This window comes from Cottoperca gobio, chromosome 4 (assembly GCF_900634415.1).
Source record: "Cottoperca gobio chromosome 4, fCotGob3.1, whole genome shotgun sequence".
Classification (NCBI taxonomy): domain Eukaryota; kingdom Metazoa; phylum Chordata; class Actinopteri; order Perciformes; family Bovichtidae; genus Cottoperca; species Cottoperca gobio.
The window spans coordinates 18,473,260-18,490,180 of NC_041358.1; the positions used below are offsets into that span (position 1 = coordinate 18,473,260).

Genomic DNA, 16,921 nt, shown 5'->3' on the forward strand with positions numbered 1-16,921 from the left:
CATATACATTTCTGAAAAACAACAAACCCTAAAATACTGCAGTGGTTGCAGTCTACATTAAAGCAAATAGCATAAAGTCGCCTTTATTTAATATATTTTTATTGAGCCAAAGAAGATAGATACAGCATATTGTTGTGCCAATTCTAATTTCCATTTATATGATATAATGAAAATTCATAAATATAAAACAGATGATATAAACATTTTAGGATTGTATTATGAAGTTGGAAAAGTAGCAAATAACAAAGATTAAAAGTTATTTATTTCAAATATTTAAATAAGTCTGTTAGTTGTAACTAAATAGTTAAATAAAAAAAACGACACATTTATAATTAAAGTGTATATTAAATGAAAGAGACATAAAATAAATATAAATATAGTCTCACCTTTATTTCACCCAAACGCAGCATTTGTAGTGTTTACAGGACTGTGTGAAATCGCGTTTTAAAATCTCGCGATGTGGTGAGCATAGCTGACCCGCTAGTAGTGCTGTTGCCCCACCAGTCAGTGAACAACCGGAGAGTAGCTAGACATGCAGAACCGCCACTGCCCTTAGGATCCTGCATAGGTTTCTCCTGAGTTTATGAAAAAGCACTGAGTTATGACGGGGAGCATTTTTAGGAACGAACCTGTCTTTGGTAATTGAGTTGCAGAAAAAAATCAGAGACTCTGAAAATCAGTTGAAAGGGAAATAGTTGCGCCAACCGGTCTGACAGTCAGCGTGTGGGAATGGCAGCTCCCCGGCCGATAAAAGGCATCCTGAAAAACAAGAACAGCGGGACAAATGTCAAATCGCTGCCCGATGAAGAACCGGGTGAGAGTCCTGAACAACCTCCTGTACTCTCGGAAGATGATCCACAGTAAGTTTTCTACTTCGCTGTCGTGAGGCTGGTAGCCTGGTAACGTTAGCTAGCTAAACACTTGTTAGCCTCTCTAACGTTACTCCCCTGGCAGGCTAATAACTGTAACGTAAAAGTCAGCTCTTTGATTGTTAATGTTAGTCAACAGCATGTGCTGTCTGTGGAAACTTTCTGGTTCTTTATTGTGAATATGAGATGGTATGTGTAACCAAGAGCTAACGTTTACCACTATGAGTAGTTTGTCAGGTTAGCTTGTTCGCTAGCCAATAATGTCGACAGGTAACGTTGATGGGTTGTAACGGTTGTTAACGGATGCTCACATTGTTAGGTAGACACGCCAAAACGCAAAACTCTTACCCTCGACTTGCTTAACATAGTGGTAATTAAAACATGTTGTTAACAATTATCGTTAAACAGTGACAACCTCCAGCCAACGATGACCATAATAGGGCAAATTAACACCAACCTTAACAGAGGTCGCACTCTAATATACATAGCGTTAACGTTTGTAAGTATAGTTTACCCCCGATTGTCATATAGCCTTTGCTTACCGTATCATTAGTTTGGTGCTATAGCTAACTTAACGTCACCTTTTTTGTATTTCAGAAAGTTTGAACACAGCCAGCCCTATGTGAGCTTTCTGTAAATTAACACTGTTTGAAGATGTTTCCGCATATGAACACATGTAGACACCGCTGACAGACATTGCAAGACAAACGTAACTTGTAGCAGACAATGTGCTATTAGAGTGATCAAGATCTAGGTCATCTAAAATCCAATAACATATTTGAGGGTATTAACTGAGTGTATTTTGAATTAAATTCAAATGTAAAATATGTGTTGCTCAAAGCCTTTGAGTCTATGTGAGTCATTGAGATTGAAATCAGTCTAAACCAGTGGGTATACAAAGCAGAGCTGGGTGAGCTATATTTCTAGCGACAAACACTTGACGTTATAACTGACAACTGCCTGCACTGGCTCTGAAGCATCAGTCTGAGTCAAATAAGAAGCAGCAATCTGTGTTAAACGAGCCACTAAACTTTTTCTGATCTGATAATCTTTCACCCACCTCTGCTTTAGTTCTCCTACAACCATCTCAAGACTGCTGTTGAATATTAATCACCATTATCAATATCAGTTTAACTTCTGTCAAATCCCCTGTTTCCTCAACACATCTCATGTGGCCTTTACTCCAGGCACCTATTAAATGCTTTGTGAGAGGAAATCTGATTTTGTTTGGCATAAATTCCATCCTAATGCTGGCCGGGATAATAGTGTGGCTTGCAGTAGAGGACGCTCAACTAAAATATCAAGTGTGTTGGTTGGCAATAGGGACCCCTCAGATGAAGTCAAGAACCTTTCTGGGGAAATGGGGAATGAAAACAGTCTCACAGTTTAGGGTGAGTGACTAGGCTCCATAATGATCTACCAGTGTGGAGTGTGTAGCTTGTGAAAACTCGCCTGGGAATGCTAAATCGGCTCTTCTGTTGTCTAATAGGTGGTCGGCCTCAGGGTCGGGTTCACAAGAGTTTGAAGTTGGTTTCTTTTTTTTGGAGCCTTGCCTTCTCCTATGCATTGATATCATTGACACTGACACTTTTGCTGTGGCAGGGAGACATAACGCCTCAGATCACCAGTGCCTGTTAAGTCATTCCTGCTCTCCCACAGCTACATCTCACAGTCTCCTCTCTGCCCCCCGGGAAACTCTGGACTTACAGAGTTCCCTGTGTGATGCTGTTGTTATGTAAAGGAGATTGGCAGACATAGGGGGGCCGCTACTACATGGCTTGATTGGTAAAAAAAAAAAGAAAAGAAACCCTGCTCTAACACAGAAATGCATTACTTTGCATAATTTCTATAGCTGTGGCACTATAAAAATGTGAAAGAATGTTTAAATACCAGAGGCTAATAAGGGTGCAGGGCTGTGCAGGAAGTTGTCTAGTGCTTAATGAGTTGCTAGTTCAAATCCCATCAGAGTTTGCCCCATTTCAAAGGGCCCTTGAGCAAGTGTTCCTTTACAAAGCACATCTGCTTTAGAACATTTCTTTGAACTACACAAGCTGAACTATAAGATAAATAAACCATTATTTATTTTGTCAATGAACAGGGTTTAAAATATGTTGATGGGATTAAGTCTAAAACAATAAATACACAAACATATGTGGCCTTTTAAGTCTTTATATTTATTGAATTCCATCTGATTTACAGTCAGGGTGATGAACTGACACCACCCACCTGCCAAATGCTGCTAAATCGTTGATGCTAGCTGGAGATTCTGCCCACTCTAACAGTTGGCTTGGGCAGTATTATCAGTCGCATATTTAGTAGAATCATATTTAGATATATATTATTTAGTATTTAATATGTATTCCCTTTTTAATACAATTTAGGAGTCATCAGAAAATAAATAGTTAAAGTATACTGGTTCTGATCATTTAGAGCAACATGCATGATACAATGCATAGTATATGGTATATATCAATACATTTATTTAAGTAAATGATCAACTTTGTGATTATATTCTCCTGATGTCCTACAGTTAGGTCTAGTTTGGAAGGTAACTAGACATTAGTACCAGTTCTTTCTGAGCTGCAGTGTGAAATGAGGCCATAGATAGAAGGAAGGCAGATGATAGTGAATTCCAGTTCCAACAGTGAATCAAGCTTTTTCTGTGTTGATACAAAAATAGTCTCTCTTTGAGTGACGAGGAGGTGGAGGAAAAAGGGTTTTCTGGGAGGATCCTGTGTGCAGCAAAGCACCAAATCCACAGAGAAGAACAAGACCTCACCGTGCTGTGCTGTACCATGCTGCCACTATCGGCTCTTGAGTTTAAAGCAAATCAACTCTCATAAGTCTGTATGCATACAGAGCATACATGCTTTCAAATCTGTACTTACTCCTACCCGGTACATTGATTTTTTTATTTGCAGTATTTGAACAATTTCCTGCTTTTGTGCATGTTTTTTAATTTCATTTTTTAAACCCCCTTACATGCAAATGATTGTGGATTTTTTTCATAAGCCCCATGTCAGTGCAGGTCAGCATTTATTTTGGATCGAACAATGACCCGCCAATGTCATCCCCTGTCCAGTATGCTAAATCTTTGGCAGATCTACTCAGGCACCAAACACACTGCATACTAAGGGGCTCTCTTGAAGTGGTCTTTTTTTTTTATTAAACAAAAAAAACTAAAGATTAGCAAGCTTTATATATCCACCATTGTTCAGAACAGCAGTGCTCACATTGACGTGACAACAGCCCAAACATGTTTTCCTCCTTATCTGCTTTGATTGTGTTCTATGGCGATATCATATTGCTTTCTCAGCTCATTCTACAGTACCCAGAGGATATCCTGAACCAGCTTTACAAATACTTACCAACCAGCATTCATTTAGTCGACCACCTGTCCATGTTTAAACAATTCAGCTTCCCTTCATAGATTTATAGGAATAACATGGACCTAGATGATGTAACACTCGGTTGTTGCCATTGGTTACAATCATTAGAGTACGGCTTATTGCATGCCTGTTAGAAATGTTTGTTTTTCAACTCTTAGTTAGTGGAGACAACCACCATCTGCAGGAGTCAACTTAACTAAAGCCAAGATAGGCTGTTGAAAATACAAAATAATTGTGTGTATTCTTTACATTTTTTACAAAGGATAAGAAATAAAGAACTTAAACGATTCCATAATAACGTTGGAAGCGTGGATGGTACATGAGCCCACTTATTCCATTTGTTTATTTTTCTTGCAGCTCCAATTCATTTCCTTAAACATTGCAGGGCACAGTGAGACTGCCACTTTTGTTACCCCTTCAATCCCCCACTATCATTTAGTGAACGGTGATGTATGGGCCTCACACTCAGTCATATATAATTCATCGATGCTTCCATGACACCCAATCTCTCGTTCACTGTCTTGTAGCCTCATCCTGACTGTGTGATGGACAGATTGACTGACAGGCAGTGAATCTCTCACTTTCCATAATGTGGACAGAAAAGTACCACTTAGACTACTCAGACATTTTGTCCTCCTCCTGGTGCAGGTCAGCGGAGGTCAACTGTGGGCACAGAACATGAATACAGTATCGATTTGAAACTGATGAAGTCAGAATCAACAGGTGTCTGAACACCTCTGGCCTACAATGATAAAGATCAGTAACTACTTTAGGACAGGGCAGTAAAAGTCAGTAAAGATACTTTATCATCTCCTGTGTTCGTAGTGCAGAGGTGGGTAATATATTTAGTGTAATAGCATAAATGTTGATCTTTGACATAAGTTGTTGTCGCTGCAGTTGTTTTGTTCTTTTGGCTCAGTTTAGATTTACTTCACCAAACACATTTTAGTTAGTCATTTTGTAGAAAACGTTGCATTTCTTCCTCCCATCATGACATTACCATCACCGCTGATGTGCCCAGAGAATTCAATGTGAAGTCCCTCCTCATTACTTTGCTTCTTCGCTGATGAACTTTCTAAATTCTGGACAGATGACAGAGGCTTAAAAATACAGTTTAAGTCCTAAATCTATTACATTACTAGCTACGGCTGCCTGAGGACACAGCCAAAGAAGCAGTGATAACAAAACATCTACATTTTAGATCAATAAACGTCACAGTTTGTAAATTTTTTTTACTTTCTTTAATAAAACATTCAATAATTGGCACTGAGTTTATTTTTAAAATATTTATTTTGGATTTGATCCAATCCCTGTCATTCAACCAAAGTTAATTAACACTTTTAAATGTACATTTATTAATAATAATTTGATGCTTGTTTGGCTGGGGAAAGGACATCGGTAAAATTGATGAGCAATCCCCTCGTAATTTCCCCCACGACTACTTTTGGCTTGATACAGTATGTGGAAGCAGTATACTCTGTGAATTTGGGCCAGCCACTGTCTCCACTGTAAAACGAGGGCGTGCTGCTGTTACTATTGGTGTTCAGGCAGTGGTGTAGAGCCCAGGGCTGGACCTTTCCTCACTACTCTCTGACTATGCTACCTGATAGCACAGCTCAGCTCTCAATGATGACTCACTCTATTTAATGAGTTTCCTGAAGCGTTATTTCACCAGCTTTTGACCACCCTCGAGCGATAGTCATCATCACAGCTCTATATTTAGTGTGTGTTTTTTTCCCCTCTTACAGTGGCAGGTGCATCATCTTTGCATTACCGTTTTTGTGATTCTCTGAGTGATGGAGTGGATTTAAGGGCAATAGTGGTCTGGTGGAACTAGAACATGATTGGCTGCTTCTGGAATGGGTTGTGTAACCACACAATCTATGGCACTACAGATTTATCGTAACACACACACTCCCAGATGTTATTCAGAGCCCTTTGCTGAGGGAATTTCTCAACGAGTCAGTATGTTGGTCAAGGACATTTTTACCAGGATGAACAACATTGGCCTATTTGTGGTTTGTCAAAACGCAAAGGCACTTTGCTGGTCATAAGCAGGTCAGCAGCTCATTATACTTCCAGCTCGTGTCAACTAATGTGCGTATGTGAATCTTGGCCCAAACTCTTTTAAACTCAACTGAATTATTTGGTAGCCAAACCCATTCCTCTTTCTCAGATGTCTGAACTGCGGTTGCAAATTTCCTGGAATATTCGAGGTGGAAACTTTTCATGGGAATTAGTGGGAATTTCTACAAATGAATGAGAGTAAAATGGATATATAGGGTTTATTGTCTCAGGCTGTATTTTCCATGTCAGTTGCAGATACAAACAAACCGTTTACCATATCTTAAGCAGACATAATTGTAAACTTTTCTAATAGAAATGAAAAAAATCAATAAACTGGCAACTGAGTGTAAATCTGTAAATTTCATCCACTTACTTTGCTCTTAAGGCACACGCAAGCTTGTTGAAGAAAGCTAAATACCAAAACAAACTGTGAATGCGTGCACACACAGGTTAGTTTGCTGCAAGTTTTTCTTTACCTGTATAAGAAGTTATTGTCAGTGGATTTCTGTAACTATATGGGTTTGCCACATAGGACATTAACAGGAAAGAATATGAACATTGATTCCTTATACTTTCTCTGCTTGACAGATTATGTTGGGACCTTAGGAGAACTCCCCCTCTTTAGTGCTTTGGGACAGAGTGAATGATATGGTGTAGCCTATTTAAAAAGGCTCAGGTCTGTTTTTGAGTAAAAGACAGAGGGGAGCTCTTCAGGCTTGTTGCAGCAGGCAGTGGATTTAGCATCTCTCTCCCGTTGCCCACACCCTGCCTGTCTCCCATGATACCAAACCTTTTGTTCCTTGTACAAGGTCAGGACTGATGTACGGTATCTTAGCAGGAGAGGGTGAGCAGAGGTGGTTTAATCCAAGCTAAATAACTCCCAAGAGCCCCTGGATTTAAAGCTTTAGGTTTCTTATTAGTTTGTTTGGAAAGAAGTAGAAGAAAGAAGTAAACATTGTGCCAATGAGACAATGAAAACGACAAAAGCTTACAGTAAACTGAAAAGAGGAAGTGGTGCTGTAGAAACTAAATGACATCAAAGCTTAAAATTAGGAAAAATGCAATACAACAAAACATTTGCAGCGGAATAATGCATGTTTGTTAAAATAAATAGTTTCTACTTCCTCTCTCCTGAACTATCATGGCAGGTGTTCTGTCTTTATCCTCTCGAGCAAAATTCTCATTCGGTACTGATTTAGTCTTTGTTCCTGTTCATTTCCTGCAAGGATTTGAAAGGGCTGCAAGGATTAGAGCAATTTTGACCAAAAAGCCCTGACTGAGCATGCAGAGGTGACAGCCTTATTCTCCAGATGAGAACTGAACTATTTTAGGGATTAGGAACAGTTGTGTTCAAAGAGGTGAGACAAAATCAACTCTAGAAAAAGCAATTGTATCAAATAAGACTTTTGTTTGACCTTTGAACTTGGCTACTCACAGCTGATCAGCCGTAGCGCTCACTCGGACACTTTTCCACATCCGTGATGGATTACGTTTACAAAAAAAGCAAATAACATGTCACCTCCTGAAAGTCGTCAGAAACCAAATTACCGCCGAGGACATTTCCGCACTTCTGTCTGTGTTCCCAAAATATGCAGTCGTTCAGTCCTGGAGGAATCTGTGGTTGGGTTCTATGCATGGGTCGATAATAATCGCAATATTATCCCGATAATCCTCAAACTATGCTTAAAACTCTTAAAATGACCCAAAAACATACTGGAATCACTTTACCTGACAATTAAAATATATATATATATTTTTATTGCATCACAGATAGGACGCATCCTTTTCAGTGAAAAACAAACTATTGTAAATAAGATAATCATAAGGTCCATCTGCATAAATTAAGTATAAATTAAAACAAATGGCAACTTTGTGTGAATCTGTTCTTACATAATAACTCCTATATTATTTATGTCAGCCTATAGCTTTCACTTCTTTACCATGATCACAAGCTACACAGCTTTTTCAAGTCACTCATGTGAGGATATCCACGATTATCCTGATAATGGAAATTCACCACAATCCGTGAGTGTTCTTTTTTGCAATAAAATGCTTTCTCTTCCCATTCCTAGTGGGTAGCTGCTGCACAGCGGTCCAAATCAAGTGTCTGTCCATTTAGCCCTCATTTTCTTCTCACTGTATATTCTTTGATCCTTTTTACAGGAAGAAATCCCAGAAGTGGGATGAGATGAACATCCTGGCCACGTATCATCCGGCTGACAAAGACTATGGCCTGATGAAGATCGATGAACCCAGCACACCTTACAACAGGTCAGAGCCTAATGACAAAATGTCCCTTTATCTGTTTCTATTAATAACATTTGATTCAGTTGACCCCTAATCAGCTCTGAAGACATTTTAAATGTTATATGATAAATTAAACAAGAGGCTTGTAAAACTGTATACCCTCATCTACACCAGAATTATTTCCATCAAGAATACATGTAACACCACGTCATGTACTCTTAAAATGATCACGTAGCCAGTTTAGGAGAGTTGAGTTGGTGTGTGTCTCAGCCAGCAGGTTTGTAATCCAATATGCCAGGGTGCTGCAGGGAAGGTCACCCTTGTCACGGACCTTTCATCTTTCTCTCCTCATGGTCCTCTTTCCTGTCTACGTTTACCTCTGTGCTCTCCTTCCTCTCTACCCTTCATCTCCTCTATCCACTTGTCTGTTTGGTTATCTGCTTCTGTTTGTGTCTGTAATTTCCTTTCCTTCCTAATCCTCCCTCCCTCCCTCGGCTCATCTTCGGCTTATCTTTATTCAGTTAATTTCTCTCTTTCAGGATGGTGGGGGAAGACGATGATGAAGGGGCGCTGAGTGACTCGGACGGCCACAGTGGACTCGCAGCTGATGACCTGGCATCAAAGTAAGAAATGTGAATGGAGGGGGACGAGTACAAACCAAGTACAGAGGTAGAAAGGGGAGAAAGCAAGCAATGAAAGAAAAGATGATTAGGTTGGCTGCTTTAACAGCTCTGCTACTTTTTTACATTTTTAAATTTAGCTGTAGTTGCTGATGCAGTGCGTAGCATTTTAAGTGAAGTACAAATGTAACCTTGAAAAGGAAGAAAACCTAATTAGTGCTCTCTGGTGTAGCCCAGATAGGCCTCACCTTAACACACTAACACAATGTCCTTGTCCTCCAACAAGAAAGTGTTGTAACAATAAGTGATAAGTGTTTTTAATGTACAGCCTCTGCTGTCCTCAAGATACTCAGTGACCACCTTACTGCAGTTTTACACAAAGAAACATTTTGGACAACACATTAAACGACTGCAGTGCCAAAGAAGTTGCAACACTATTGATGTAGAAACATCGTATATCCCTGGAAACGCGTATATCAATTTACCCCTAGACTTAAGGGGACAGTAGAGGCACACATTTGGTTTGGTTTAGTATGTTGTTTCAAGTTATTCTTCACACACACACACACACACACACACACACACACACACACACACACATGCACACTTATATGACCCTTTTCCAGTGCATGTTACAGCTCGACTCTACTCGCTCTTTTTTGGTTTTCCACTGGGGATAGTATCTGATAGTATTTTTTTTTTTTTATAGTACCACCTCAGCCTAAGAGCCAGGTCGTAACAAATTGGTAGTTGTAACCTCCCAGTTAATGGTGGTGCAATACAACAGCTGCTCAGCTGCAGCCTCCAGGACAGAGTTGTCCTGGCAGTTGACACACACACACACACACACACACACACACACACACACACACACACAACACACACGGTAGGCAGGACACTCACTCCCAGACTGCACTGCTGCCTGGCTGGGTTTACTAAATGCATCTTGACAAACTTCTTCCTTTTTTCCACTGAATGAGAATCAAGTCGAGAGAACCTTGGTAAAGGTCATCAGCAGTAGACCCCAGACTACAGTATGTTGTGCATAACATACACACATGCGTAACGTGAATTATAAACCAAACGTACACGGTCCATGTGGAGGTTAGCGGTACTCTGTGTGTTGGTCGAAGTTTTTTAATGTTTTCATGGAAATGCTTCCTGCATGTTTACTCTCAGCAAAACACTCGCTGATTAGCAAACAATGGGTTTAAGGGTTTTTCCCATCAGCCTCTAATTTCAGGGGATAAAGGTTGTGCAATGTGAGGAATGGGTCTGAATCTGACTGGCTGTGTTAATACTTCAGACGTGTTGCTCAACAGCTCTAGAAAAAAAACAATCGATTTTGTGTAATACAGTTTGCCTTAAATGAAAAGCCGCTGTGCTTCCAGGGGAGAGATGTTAGTCAAAAGCTGACCGAGACATATTATAAAACTTTTTTAAATATGTGTATTTTAATTATTCACACTTTGCTCTTAGATGCTCTGTATATAGAGCATCTTGAAAAGAACAAATCTTGATAAAGATTATAATTTGGTATGCAATTCACTGAAACAGGAAATTAAGAACTAAAGCTTGAGTGCATATTGAAGAACAGCGGTTTCATGAATAATATAATATTGATTATTAATACAGTGAGCAGCAGAGTGAATAACGTCTTTATTGTCTCCGGGTGGCAACGTCACCCTGAAATGTCTTCCTGTGTTAAGCACTCGGAGCTGTCTTCTGGTTGGTAACGGCAGCTTGAGAAGTGTATGTGCTGTGGGCCATCACGCTTACGTGCATCGATGCAGGGATGGGATGAGTAAGTAAGAGTGTGTGTGCAGAGAAGGATAGTCATTAGCTCCAGGCTCGCAAGTCAATTAGCCGCTTTTGTATACTTCCACACGGAGTGCCTTCCATTGTTTTACACTAAACCCTCCAGATAGTACAACAGCTGCTCTTTTCCTCCGTCTTCTTGTTGTTTAATCTCTCCCAACATCCGTCCTCAGTCTCTTCTCTCATCCATCATTTATCCAACTATGCTTTTTCTGAGATTTACTTTCCTCATCTCCAATTCACTGCATCACTTACACCTTCTCTCTTCCTTCCTGTCCCCGGATATCTGAAACCATTATTGGTTCATTTTGAAACTGTAAGGAAATTGACTCGTCTTCTTTCTGGGTGAATCGGGCCACTTTGTTGGGAGAGCCGTAGTACAGTAAATGGGAGCTTCCCCGGGGCAGTTTGCACCGATTCACTACCATCCACTGAGCCGTAAACCATTATTAATGTGGTTCCTCTGCTGTTAAAGCTCTTTGAGTGTGAGGGATGGGGATAGTAACTTGTTATTTTTGTCTCATGCTTGAGTACTCGCACACGCTCGCTCACATCTCTTCCCTCTCACTGTGCCTACTCTCTCCTCCCCCTCGCCAAATATCTCTCCATCTGTCTTTCTCTCGTGTCGGTTTCCCTCCATAAAAGGCCTTTTCGCAAGTTTTTTTAAAAATCTCTCCACAATGACTTTAGGAGGATCTCATTTGGCCACGTACTCATTTAATATGGTCAAAACGCATCAGAGCAAATTGGGAATGGAAATACTGTAAACAAATAGATTTTTCTTATTCACTTATCTCTGGTCCCTTCCTGTCTGTTTTTTTTATCTTCTTTCAAGGCTGGTGGCAGCAGAAGGCTCAGAGCCTCGCTTTATGAAGGAAGAAGAAGAAGAAGAAGAAGAAGAGAGCAGCGAGGAGGAGCAAGAGGAGCTGACTCCTGAAGAACATGGTAAACAGAGAATCTCCATGTTTCCTTTTGTGTTGATCACAGTCCACACGTACTAGTGCCTTCACGTATCCAGTCTCAGTGTAAGATTATCATGACATCCCTCAGTTCACCTGGTTTGTTTTTACCCTCCACCTGAATACAAAGTGTCCTCTGCAGCTGTGAGGGTGACTCGATGCAGAGTGACAGTCCACGGTTAAGTGCTGGTGGAGACGGATCAGTTTTTGGAAAGGGCTCAAATGTTCTGTGTGCTCTTTCAAAAAACACACATGCGCTGTGCCAGTTTGCTTTTGACCGTTCTCTGACCTTCTATGTGCGAACACACCTCTGTCAGATGCAGAGATTTCAGTTGAGCTGCATAGCACACACACACACACACACACACACACACACACACACACACACACACACACACACACACACACACACACACACTATCGAATTTGAACAGGTTTCCATGCTTGCTTGTCTTTTTTATTCACATTTATATCTGACCTATGCATGTGAAAGACAGAAAACAGTCTGGAAACTGCAAACTGATCGATACAATCCAACTGCAGAGCTGTAGCCTCAGCAGTTTCTGCCACACAGTTGTAGACATGCCAAGTTGTGCCACCTATAGGAAAGTTTTAACATGACTTTTGGAGCTGCAGGTGAACACGCGCTGAATCAAGTTTGGATTTATTTTGTACAAACGTTTTACATTAAATATTTTCTCATGTTTACTTGTTTTGTGAGGTCAACACAAAATCCAAGATGTACTCTGTAAGCAGAAAATAAAGCTGGTCTAGTATACTTTATTATTTATATATATTTTTTTAGAAATGGCATTTGTTAAAGGTTTCCTGTTGAGTTTAAACCTCACGCTATGAGCCCTTTTAAACATCTAGAAACTGAATAATATGTATTAAAAAAAAAAGGTTTTTGTTTGAAGTAAAGTGTCTTTCTGAAGAGGTAATATCCAATGTAATTTATCACTGTGTTAACGGCAACAAATGAGAATAGTAAATGCTTTTAATTGCTTTTGGAGCTGCTAATTTGTGTTGCCCGGCTGTGCCAGGAGGAAATTAACCGCTCAAATCTAAATTTAAGAGAAAGACATTTTATTTATTTTTATTGCTGCATCGCCTTTCTAAGCCTCTCATAAAATCTGCGTAACACCCTCCTTTTACCTTATTTCAGTGCAATAACCATCCATCTAAGCTTGCAGCAAACACTTAAAAGTTATAGTTTAATAAAATAATCCTCCTCCGTTGCCTCACATTACTATTTAGAGTTGTAACCTTTTTAAAGTAAGTTTGTCAGAAACAATAGAAACGCAGGAGAAGCTTTTTACTGAGCAACTTCCAATATGTGACAGTGTGAAAAAGTGCATCAATCTTTCTCTTGATAATGATGAAAGCTTTGAGCTATTGTTTTTTTAATGTTTAATATTAGTATAATCAACCACCTTAAATTCTGCACGCACCCTGTTGCTTTTTTGCAAATTAAAGCAATTTGTTCTCCCCTGCAGCCAAAAAGACACATTTTCAGATGATGAGGAAGATGCACTACAATGAAGGCATGAACATCAAGCTGGCCCGCCAGCTCATTGCCAAGGAGCTAGAAGAGGACGAGGATTTAGACGAAGAGATGAGGGATGACACAGAAGAGGCGAGGGAGGACGCAGAGGAGACAGAGGAGACAGGAGGAGACGGAGGAGATCAGTGTTGACCCGCCACAGGAAGGTAAGGAGAGGTATTATAGCTGAAGTGAAGAGGTTCAGGAATAAGGGTTTTGCGCAATGATGCACGCTGTCGGTGTCGATTAAACAGCTGGCTGCTGTTTGTTTGTGCCGCCCTGTGGTTCCCTTACTTGCAAAGCTGCGTCAGTAGGAGGTTGTAGTGATTTAAAAGGAAGCGTTATTATAACCCATTGTGTACATGATCACAATGGGTTATGAAAAAGGATTTTTGTTTACTAATATTACTAATATTTCTTTACAAAAAAGAGGTTCAGACCAACTTGTGCTGTAATTAGTTCTTTCTCAAACTTAAAATATACAGTAACTGAGTTTGGTTTAAAAAAGAAAAGAAAATACAAAAGAAGAAAAGGTATGTATGAACCCTAGAGGAAGCATCAAAAGTAGAAAAACAGCAGAAACTTTCTAATATTGCAGACTAATTGTACTGAAAATATAAAAATAGATAGATTTTGAGCTGTAACCCATTTTTAGTAATCAGGACTTTCGTTCAATTTCCCCCGGCTACTCTGACGGAGGATCAAAGTACGAAGAGAAGAGAGAGATGAGAAGAAAAGGGGAAATATTACATTTCTTTTCTCTCTCGCTCAGTCTGTTTCTGTTCTCACGTCTGCCTGTGTGTCTCTGTTTGTCCTCCAGCTGATTCTCTGGATTCCTAGACGAAGCTTCTCTCCCACCTTCAGCCCTGTGTGTCGGCTCAACATCCAGACAGACAATGCCGCTGCGCTCTGTTTTTAACGCTGGGCCGTACAGCAGACACCGCTTCACCACTCGTATAACAAACCTCAACAGCCAATAACCTCCCGGTCACCTGTCTGTCTCTACTTTTCATTAGAACTGTGCAATATAACCTTCAAACACTCTGGGTTTTAACTCCCAGAAGCAGTACAACACACGAGAGAAGACTGTTGCTCCCTCCTCCTCCTCCCCTCTCCTGTTGCCAAGAATTTCCCCCTCCTACCTCCTCTAGACCGTCGTCGCACTGAAGAATATGTGATTCTGACCTTGAAACGAGCATCAAGGCCTTGTAAAAAAAAAGAAAACATTAAAAAAACACACAAAAAACAAACAGCTGCTGGATACCACGACTCCCGTCTGGCGGCTCCACAGTCCTTCTGCAGGCCACAAAGCCAGTACGTCAGCCCTGGAGGAAGCCAGGGGAAACCCCACGGCCTCACTAAAGATATCTGAGACATGACGACGACACTTATACTGGGTGAACTTCAGACCGCTTTTTATTTTTCTTGTGACCCAACACCCTGTTGCATTTCCCTTCCTCCCTCAGTACATTTTGTGATAAAGGTTGGACACCATGATGACCAGTGAGGTTGTTTTTGTCCTCTTGGCTTACCTGGTAATTCATTCAAGCTTTTCATATTGGAATAATAGTGTTATGATCATTTAGGAGCTATTTATTAGTCTCTAATAGCACAACAAGATCGAAATTTCATTGTAAAGAAAAAAACATCGTTCAACCGACCAATACAACCATAGTATTAATTGACACGTGTATACTGTGGTGTCTCACTTTGATGCTTGCAGTCAAACCGTATGACTTTGTGCTTAAGATTATTAGTATTGAATTGGCACGATTCTGATTTTGCCCCCAAACTTCTTATTTACGTCTCTTTTTAAAAGCAAGAACACCACACCAAACCTCATTTAAAATTATAGCAATTAAAAAAGCAAACCTATATACCTACATACCTCATAGAAACAGACTCTAGGCCTTTTTTTTTTCTCCTTCAAAATTGAATCCACTGATACATTTGCCATATAGGTCATCCATCAAGAGACACTTTTCAGTAAAACATTTTTTTATTTAAATTGATTTGCGGTAGAAGATTGCAGGACATGCTGGTAATAAATGTCTCTGAATGTTCAGTCAGGCCCCTGTGTTTTTCCTGGCCATAGCAGTAAGGTAATGAAATTGTCCCTTTTAGAATTTTTTTAATCTAAGATAGTAGGGGGTGACGGGGGACGGTGTTGAAGTCCCACATCTGAGGTACAGCATGTGCTACTGATAAACAGGACAGTGTCCCGTCTTTAACAATGTCCAGCTTTAAGCACCAGGCTCTTATGTAGATCTGACAAAGAAGAAACCAGCTCTGGCTCAAAAAGGAATTGTAGACTTGTCATCGCACGGGAGCTACACCGGGCCAAATGCGTGAGTAAATTATTTTGAGGAAGTCATCTGATTTGTGTTTTTCATTTCTCACCCGACTTCATCACACTTTTTATTTAATGTTGTCTGATCTACTTGAGTGTCTTGTACGACGCAGCTTGGGAATGTCAACGAACGAGTTGTTATAGATGCTACTGACTTTAATTAAAGCAGATGTTGGCGGTGGAGCTAACCACTAAGGCTTTTTGGAGGTGTTTTCAAGGATTTTTGTGATTTCTGGGGTTCCTACAAGTGTCGAAAGTCTTTAAAAAAAAAAAAAAAAAAAAAAGGTGTTGGATTAGACAAAAGTATTGAAGAACAAAAAAGATCCTGTTGCACTTCTAAAGCTTTTCACTTGTCAGTGTCTGAGGAATTAGACTCTACACCGTGTGACGCCTTGAGAGAAAAGTATGTGGGAACCCCGAGTAGGTTTTGTGTTGTGATCTCTTACTTTTCTTCTAGCCCTTTAATTCCTCACTGTGATTGAAAGTGTTGCGCTCTGTATTATGGAAATACAAAAGATCATAAAGTAACAGTGTGACTTCTGCAAACGTTCCTTTGCAGTTTATTTTGGTCTTGTAGTTTTAGTATTTGGTGGCGTTCTCTCCATGACGGAGATTAAAGGAACTTCCACCAACTTAACAAAGCTCACATCTGAGCAGTTGATTATCACATGACTATTGCAGATAAAACAGGAATATGTCTAGAAATACAGTTTTTCATAACACTGTTATCTTCTATTGTGTTCACTGTATTCGTGAACAGATAGAAAAGACGATCGCTTTATGTTCTCACTTACGACAAAAGGACAAAATCGTCCAAAACATGACTGACATGATCACCCTGTAGGTGGTTATTACCTGTCAAATGTGCCTCTTATGTATTTATGTACATGTGTTTAAAATGTACAGGCTATGCCCCGTGTTACTGTCTTTCTTTCGTCTCACGTGTCCACTGTCTGGCTTTTTGTTATCGCACCACTTCTGCCCTGTTTGGTTTGTTTTCTAAGAATGACAGACTGTTGAGCACTGCTTCTGTCTCAAAAATGACGTGGATGTTAAATC

General features: G+C 40.0%; 1 protein-coding gene across 1 annotated transcript; it reads left to right on the top strand.

Moving 5' to 3' along the window:
* The first annotated feature begins 479 nt into the window (after positions 1-479).
* ppp1r2 (protein phosphatase 1, regulatory (inhibitor) subunit 2) lies at positions 480-16,192 on the top strand. The gene is made up of 6 exons (XM_029430183.1): positions 480-860; positions 8,489-8,596; positions 9,112-9,195; positions 11,846-11,955; positions 13,466-13,679; positions 14,333-16,192. The coding sequence occupies exons 1-5, from the start codon at positions 730-732 to the stop codon at positions 13,663-13,665; spliced, it is 633 nt and encodes a 210-aa protein (XP_029286043.1). The 5' UTR covers positions 480-729; the 3' UTR covers positions 13,666-13,679; positions 14,333-16,192.
* Positions 16,193-16,921: the final 729 nt, after the last annotated feature.